This window comes from Haliotis rubra, unplaced genomic scaffold, assembly GCF_003918875.1.
Source record: "Haliotis rubra isolate DU_JTF1 unplaced genomic scaffold, ASM391887v1 Scf537, whole genome shotgun sequence".
NCBI lineage: Eukaryota > Metazoa > Mollusca > Gastropoda > Lepetellida > Haliotidae > Haliotis > Haliotis rubra.
This window is the reverse complement of record NW_025767232.1, coordinates 183,834-192,640: the sequence shown is the minus strand read 5'-3', so window position 1 is coordinate 192,640 and position 8,807 is coordinate 183,834. Positions and strand designations below refer to the sequence as shown.

The 8,807-nt window shown below is 37.9% G+C and overlaps 1 protein-coding gene across 1 annotated transcript; it reads right to left on the bottom strand.

Annotated features, from left to right (window-relative positions):
- Nucleotides 1–1,915: 1,915 nt before the first annotated feature.
- LOC124253272 (mitochondrial intermembrane space import and assembly protein 40-B-like) lies at nt 1,916–7,520 on the bottom strand. Its single transcript, XM_046687011.1, has 3 exons — nt 7,375–7,520; nt 5,065–5,151; nt 1,916–2,850 (listed from the first exon to the last, which is right to left on the bottom strand). Exons 1-3 carry the CDS (start codon nt 7,394–7,396, stop codon nt 2,525–2,527), a joined length of 435 nt encoding a protein of 144 aa, XP_046542967.1. The 5' UTR covers nt 7,397–7,520; the 3' UTR covers nt 1,916–2,524.
- Nucleotides 7,521–8,807: the final 1,287 nt, after the last annotated feature.

The following is an 8,807-nucleotide window of genomic DNA, read 5'->3' as shown; positions in this document are numbered from 1 at the left end:
TAGGTAGTTTTACTAGTGTGGATTATAGGTAGCACTAGTGGGGATTAAAAGGAGTTACACCAGTGTGGATTATAGGTGTTACACCAGTGTGGATTATAGGTAGTTGAACCAGTGTGGATTATAGGTGTTACACCAGTGTGGATTATAGTAGTTGCACCAGTGTGGATTATAGGTAGTTGCACCAGTGTGGATTATAGGTAGTTGCACCAGTGTGGATTATAGGTAGTTGAACCAGTGTGGATTATAGGTGTTGCACCAGTGTGGATTATAGGTAGTTGCACCAGTGTTATGGATTGATAGTGTAGTTATAGGTGTTACACCAGTGTGGATTATAGGTATTGCACTAGTGTGGATTATAGGTAGTTGAACCAGTGTGGATTATAGGTGTTACACCAGTGTGGATTATAGGTAGCTGCACTAGTGTGGATTATAGGTAGTTGCACCATTGTGGAGTATAGGTAGTTGCACCAGTGTGGATTATAAGTAGTTGCACAAGTGTGGATTATAGGTAGTTGCACCAGTGTGGATTATAGGTAGTTGCACCAGTGTGGATTATAGGTAGTTGAACCAGTGTGGATTAAAGGTGTTACACCAGTGTGGATTATAGGTAGTTGCACCAGTGTGGATTATAGGTAGTTGAACCAGTGTGGATTATAGGTGTTACACCAGTGTGGATTATAGGTAGATGAACCAGTGAGGTTTTGGATAAGACATCATTTATATGCTAGCGCAGTGAGCTGTGATAGTCAGTGAGCTGTGAAAGTCAGTGAGCTGTAATGGTCAGTGAGCCTTGTCACCCAATGGTCAGTCGCCTCTAACGACAAGCATGGGTTGCTAAAGACCAACCTCTCAAGTACTGCAGTCATCCTACACAGAGAATCCATTCCAGAGTGAATCTATGCCTATTATATCCGTCACTGGAATGAGTGAGTTTAGTTTGACGCTGCTCTTAGCAATATTCCAGCAATATCACGGCAGCTATACAACAGAAATAGGCTTCACACATTGTACCCATGTGGGGAATCGAACCCAGGTCCTTGTGACGAGTGAACTCTTTAACCACTGGGTACTCCCACTGTCCCCCACTAGGCTACAACACACCCCAACACACAAACAACACACACTAGGCTATCCCATTCCCCACTAGGCTACCCCCATGTTTATATCCGAAGGTACGTATCTCCTCATCACAAAGAAAAATGGACAAATCATTCAACACGTTTTATTGTCATCTAAACAATCCAGCTAATGCCTGTCTTCTACACACCACAGATGTACATTTCAATACTCTTGGATACTGAGGTCAAGATGACATGGTTTAGACATGCAGTATAAAAGAGAAAATGATTACATACAAAGCTCCAACCTCATAATTTAGCATTTGAGCAGCAACAGTGACTACATTGTCTGCTACTTCACACCCACATCTTCACAAGACAGGAGTGTTCACTAGCCAGTATCCGAGCCAAGTATCCCATTTCATATAAGTTCTTCTGTAGTAAAATATGAGAGTGAGTGAGTGAGTTTTAGTTTAATGCCAATTGAGCAATATTCCAGCAATATCACGTCAGGAGACCCCAGAAAATTGGCTCACACATTGTACCCCAACCTTTGCTATAGACTAGGGCTGCGCAATATAACCGGTTTACTGGTATTTACCGGTTTAGACATGAAAACGACACGCATTGTGATACGCTGATCGAAAACCGGTATTTTGACTTGCATTCGGAAAACTTCGTAACACTCGGAAATCTTCGGATATTTCCTTGTTTCATTTGTGCCAAACACTTTTTACATTTTTATTTTGTCATGATTAAAAGTTTTTATTAAAGCTTAATCAAGCATAGTGATTTTGTTGTGTTCATGCTTTATAAATCAAGCATTAACTCGATTATAAGGAGTTTTTTGTTTAAAAATACTTCTTGCAATATATTGCAATACATATCGCAATATATGCTTTTGCATCGCAATATATCGCAATATGAAAATTCTCTGCAATACCCACCCCTACTATAGACCAGCCAACACTCGTGTCTTGGGAAGATGTAACCTGCATGAACTTCACACACACCTGTACATACACAACTACACCCATCCTCTAATGTTCCATCATAACCACTCTAAGAGTAAAATGACTCATTCATAACATTGTGATTTCATGTGTTAGCATCTGAATCATTCAATCATCAGAATTATCAGAATTGATCTTAGGTGGATCCAGGATTCTTTCAAGGGGTTGGGGAGGAATAAAATGTATGAATTGTCAAAATCTTTTGTGGGCCGTGAGTTCTCATGTTGAATTGCTTCTTTACTTCAATGAATTATGTTCGAGAAGACGGGGACGTGACGATCAAATGTATACCTATGAATCAGTGAACCGTCGGAGTACCTGATCCCCGACCCCAATCCTGGACCCACCAGTTTCACTGAGATGATAATAAACATATTATTTCCAAAATCAAATTGGAAAAATGATCACCACAACAGCGAATGCAATGATTTACCTATACAAATCGTTATTATGTCATGAAGATTCTTTTTCTGTTTTCTTATCAGTACTGGCTACTGTAAGAGATTCTAAAGTCTCGGTTTTAGTTTCGTCATTGTTCAGTCTGTTCTCCTTATCTGCCTCCTCCTCGTCGTCATCCTTGGAGGGGTAAAGTTCTGGGTAACTGGTCATGCAATCCTGCATGGCGCGGAACTGTTGGTAGCAGTCAGACCCCTTGGGTTCGGCCTCGCTGTAGTGGAAGCAGGAGAAGGCCTCCCTGAAGGACACGCCGCACGGCCCACTCGCCATTCCCCCGAGACATGGACAGTTCCAGTTGATGTCTCCGTTGGGAAGGATTAAACCTGCAATACACACACATACTGGTTAGGGGCCGACTATTAAACCTGTAATACATACACCTATTGGTTAGGGGCCAACTATTAAACCTGCAAGACACACATACATTGGTTAGGGGCTGACAACCAAACCTTTACACACATATATTGGTTAGGGACCAACTATCAAACCTGCAATACATACACATATTGGTTAGGGACCAACTATTAAACCTGCAATACATACACATATTGGTTAGGGACCAACTATTAAACCTGCAATACATACACATATTGGTTAGGGACCAACTATTAAACCTGCAATACACACATATATTGGTTAGGGGCCAACTGTTAAACAGGCAATACACACATATATTGGTTAGGGACCAACTATTAAACCTGCAATACATACATATATTGGTTAGGGACCAACTATTAAACCTGCAATACATACACATATTGGTTAGGGACCAACTATTAAACCTGCAATACATACATATATTGGTTAGGGACCAACTATTAAACCTGCAATACATACATATATTGGTTAGGGACCAACTATTAAACCTGCAATACATACATATATTGGTTAGGGACCAACTATTAAACATGCAATACATACATATATTGGTTAGGGACCAACTATTAAACCTGCAATACATACACATATTGGTTAGGGACCAACTATTAAACCTGCAATACATACACATATTGGTTAGGGACCAACTATTTAACCTGCAATACATACACATATTGGTTAGGGACCAACTATTAACCTGCAATACACACATATATTGGTTAGGGGCCAACTGTTAAACTGGCAATACACACATATATTGGTTAGGGACCAACTATTAAACCTGCAATACATACATATATTGGTTAGGGACCAACTATTAAACCAGGAATACATACACATATTGGTTAGGGACCAACTATTAAACCTGCAATACACATATATATTGGTTAGGGACCAACTATTAAACCTGCATTACACACATATATTGGTTAGGGACCAACTATTAAACCTGCATTACACACATATATTGGTTAGGGACCAACTATTAAACCTGCATTACTATACAATTATAGACTGGTGATATTGCTTTTCGCGGGTCCATAAAAACAGGTATTGACAGAATTCGCCAGTCTATAATTGATTTATTATGTAATTACCGAAAAAAAGCTTCTAAAATCCCAAACATGTCCATTTAGTCAAGAAAAGTAATTTTATTTTCACTACAAACCAATAACGTTATGTCAACAATACTGTGACATGTAAACAATAGAATGACATCATAGCTTGACGTGAATGCCGTCATAGCTTGATGTCATAGTAACTGAGGTCAATATGACTTTTGGTCGGACCTGGGTTGGAGTCAATATGCTTTTCTGTCGACGGTCACGTGACCGCCTCTAGACCAATCAGGTAACCGAAAAAAATGTTTGCATAATAAACACATATAATGGTTAGGGACCAACTGTCAAACCAGCATTGTACACATATATTGGTCAGGGACCAACTATTTAACCTGTAATACATATTTATAATGGTTATTGATCAACTATTAAATATGCAAAACCAATAACTTCTTTTTCTTCCACCCATTTAAAAGAAAATTGAATTCAGCTTGTCATGCTGGATGTCTGAAAAATACTATATTTTTAATAAAGCAGTCACACACTAACATGAGAAGTTTTGGGGAGTGCATGACATGAAGTTTTGACGAGGTGACACTCAAAACTCACAGATGTGTTGTCAGGTATTTCCTTGTTTATCTACATGTTTGTGTTTATAACAGTATCTATTTAAAGAGTATGTCTGCCTGTCTGCTTGCTTGTCTGTACGTGTCTATATGTATGTCTGCTTGTCTGTATGTTACCATGGTTACAGGCATGTCTGTGCATCTGCTAGTCTGCACGTAACCTTGGTAATAGGTATTTCTGTATGTGTGCATGGTATGTGGTAACCATGGTAACAGGTATGTCTGTATAATTGTATGTATGTAACCATGGTAACAGGTATGTCTGCATCTCTGATAGTCTGCATGTATGTGTGTAACCATGGCAACAGGTATGTCTGCTATCCTGACTGTCTGTATGTCACCAAGGTAACAGGAAAGTCTGCTAGTCTGCATGTATGTATGTAACCATGGTAAGAGGTATGTCTGCTAGCCTGCCTGTCTGCATGTAACCATGGTAACAGGTGCGTCAGCTAGTCTATCATGTGTAATGTACCCGGTTCCTCCTCCTCCTCCACTTGTATCAATGCGGAGCTTGGCTGATCCAGATCCTCCTTAGTGGCAAAGATAATCTGGTCCTTTCCTGAAACAGACATGAACCTGGGTGTGGATACATGTTACCATGACTACAGGTAGAAACATAGCAATACTGTTTACCTGGTGCAGAGAAAAAATTATATATTTGTAATCCTGAAATTTCAACAGTATTTACTATCAATTTACTGATAATAATATCAAATCTTCCAATAGGAACAAACTATCTAGTAGGTGCCAGTTAACCTCAATACGCAGTACCAAAAGCCAGCTCTCTTAGCGCTAAGATAAGTCGTAAGTGCCATACATTAACATTAACTTACGGTGACTTTCTTAGCCAAGGCCAAAAAAAATAAATGTTGTGGTTCCGATTTCCTACACTTCAGAACTAGGGTAGGTAGGTAGGTTTTTTTGGTTTTTTTTGCAAAATATTTTTACACTACACGTGTCAGAAAATAAATTTAATTTGTTATGTGGTGAGTAAAATCGTTAGGGTCGGCGGGAATATTAAGGGTCGGTCGGGAAATCGGAACCACAAGCTTTATTTTTTTAGGCCTAAGAGAGCTTCGAAAATCTAGGCCCAGATCTCTATAAGCACTGGATGCTAGATTTTAATCACTTGTTCCCAGCATGAAAAAAGCCTAGGGTTCAGAAACTTGTTCAAAGAATAAGCGTCGGAGCGTTTATTAGAGACTTATGGCACCTGTAAAATGTCTCCTCAGGTGAGTGATACTGAGTTAACTGCATCCTTCGTCTCTCAACTGATTCCATAGTTTCGTTTCAGCTGTTTCAACATCAAGTCTCACTGGTCAGCTGAGAGGGCACACATGATGTCTACATTCATGATAGCCACGGTTCTTCAAAAGTTCAGTTTAGCTACACAATAACGAACAATCAATCAACATATTATCAGCTAATGTTTGAACAAAATATGTTGCTTTTATACAGACGCCTAGACGTGGGTGTATTCGATATGCTTCAGTCAACCTACATATATAAACACTTTTCACAAATAGACTGTGCAAGAAAACATTGATTAATTAAGTAACATTTTATCAGTTAATCGTTTAATCGAGGTTTTTAGCAATGCAATTGGCCTTTCTGGTCTTGCTGCACTGCCATTTGCAAACTACATAAGGTAAAATACATTCACCACATCAATAAACAACCTAGTAATAGACTGAATAATTACTCCAGACATGAGAAATGTCAAAATATGAACCACTGACAGAGGCAGGGGTGAACTGTACTGAATTATTTTCCTTAGTCTAGGTATTCCGAGTGCTGTCAACACTCATCAGACCAGTTGTTGGGTAACTGAAGCTATTGCCATCCAGTAATTACAAGGGCTAACTAGGCTGAGGGGGCTGGACGGCTAGACGGGTAAAAGACAAAGTTTTGTTACCATTGTAACGTCTTTCAGTCTTTCATGATGTAAAAGCAAGTAGTGGTGCATGAAAAAGATATTTGATTAACATAAATAAAATTAGTAAGACTTCTGGTTGTCTCAGCCACTTATATTACATTATATGTTATTTTTATTAATCAAAAACATAAAAATAAAGCAATATGAAAGTGAACTGCAAAGAAAGATATTATGGTTTGGTTTGGTAACCCCAACTCTAACTCTGTCAACCCCAAAACATGTGGCAGAAATAATCAGCATTCTTTCAATAGCATATTGTCTACGATACATGTGTCTTTTAAAGTTATTGACATGTGATTAGCCAGATAACTGCAAGAGTCTGTTCAAAACACATAAAACAAGGATGCTCTATACCAATAGACATGTAAATGGTCTCAACCACCCCTCAATAAGTATTCAAGGACAATGTATGTGGTGTGTATTGCACCTCGCATTCATCAAATAACATTTTCCCGTTATTCTGCGCAAGGCAAGACAATCCTATTGCGTAACGGTGCGTATATTGACGTAGTCGTCACTACGTCCTCACACAAATTACCAATCCAACTTTTTGATTAACCACCCGCACTTTACGTATCGCTCAATGTTATGCAAACTCATGGCTGATGAAATATTGAAAAGGTGACAATATATTACTAAATATTTACAACCACTGTGCGCTTAAAACTGTGCCCGAACAGATAACAGTAATTTAAGATAGATTCCGTTCGGCAGGAGAGTTTTCGAAAAGCAAGAGACTCGCACGCCGAGTCACGGCGAAAGCGGAGACAAGATCCGTTCCATGACTGCAGTGGATCTATCAGTACATTCTAGCTGCATTTATTTGACTCTTATTATGGCACCTACCCTCCTTTCTGCAGTAGGACATCCTGCCTTCCAACTGTGCTGTTCACTAAGTTTAACAACAAACAAGAAATATATTAAGTTTTGATTAACACAATCCCGTGCCTGATATCATGTCACTGGTAAACGCACATGGCTTAAGAGACGGACGGGAAATCTTTTCCGAAATGAGAAAATTTAATGCTTCCAGATAGTTCCAAATATTTTGATATTAAGTGGCAGAGAGCAGAATTGTTATCATTATTTTAGTATCGTTTTGTCGAGTAGGGATCAATCTAAAAACATATTTTATTCATTTGTATTAACCCATAATAATAGTTTGCACATTATGTTTAGCAAAAAGATGGGGATTTGGATATTATGATTCATAAATAAAATACAGCTTGAAATAATTCTTCTGTTTTTTTATTATTTTAGGCAGATTGATATCTAGGGCTGAATTTTAAAAATGTTTCTCTGGTACATTTTGTCACCAAATTACAGAAGGATGTAGAACTGCTAATATATTTGATTATATATGTTTAAACATGTAGATGAGGGATTAATTCTTTTATTTTTTTTCAATCAAGATTACCCACAAACGAAAGTGGGCAGTGTTTCATAACACTGTGGTTAATCTCTAATGTCAGGAAACATTTCATATTTATGCACTGTACAAGAATAGTCCTACAATAAGTGTTGATGAATCAGTGATCATAATCAGGCTAATTTGGCACTGGAGCTATCATCATCACTCCTTTATTACTCAAAATAATCCACCATTGGTGGTACATGAGTATAACAAAGGAGTACATACAAAATGTACAACAAGATGACCACTGATAACTGATACATCAATTAAAGTGTTCACAAACAATCTTAATGAACTTGGATACATTTTTAAGGGTAGATATTTTACTTGAAAAAAGTTGAGGAACTTTGACAAATTTGGCCAGTTCTTTTAACAACAATGTGTCTGCAAAATAATTACATTTAAACAAATAGTGAAACTCATCTCCAATCAAATGTGAATCACATAAGTTACAAAATCTGTGTTCTTTTGGGATATTTTGCAAGTTTATGGTTGCATGTTCTAAATTTTAAGATCGGTTTAGAAATATCATCTGAGAGAGTTGAGTTGAGTTGGGCTTTACGTCACATCCGCATTATTCCAGCTATATTACATCATGTGAGAGAGTAGTTATTGTCCAAATTTGGGAGAGCGCTTCAGAACTTTATAATATATTCCTTTAGAGGAATTTTGCATATCGCTAGTCCATGAATGTAAAAATTGGTCTTTGAAAATAAATTCCACATTTGAAATGATCCATGAATTTGAGTATAGATGAGGGTTGACAAAAACATCAGGCAATCCGCACTTACAGAAAATATGTTTAATATGACTTAGCCAGACATAGTTATTTGATGTTTTGTTTTGTTTAGTAATATATTTAAGA

What these genes read in the sequence shown, in the direction of transcription:
- LOC124253272 (XM_046687011.1), bottom strand. Translation starts at nt 7,396, where the DNA reads ATGTCCTACTGCAGAAAGGAGG. An exon ending in GTCCTACTGCAGAAAGGAGG is followed by an intron (nt 5,152 to 7,374) that starts GTAGGTGCCATA and finishes TGTCTGTTTCAG; the next exon opens with GAAAGGACCAGATTATCTTT. An exon ending in GGAGGAGGAGGAGGAACCGG is followed by an intron (nt 2,851 to 5,064) that starts GTACATTACACA and finishes TGTGTATTGCAG; the next exon opens with GTTTAATCCTTCCCAACGGA.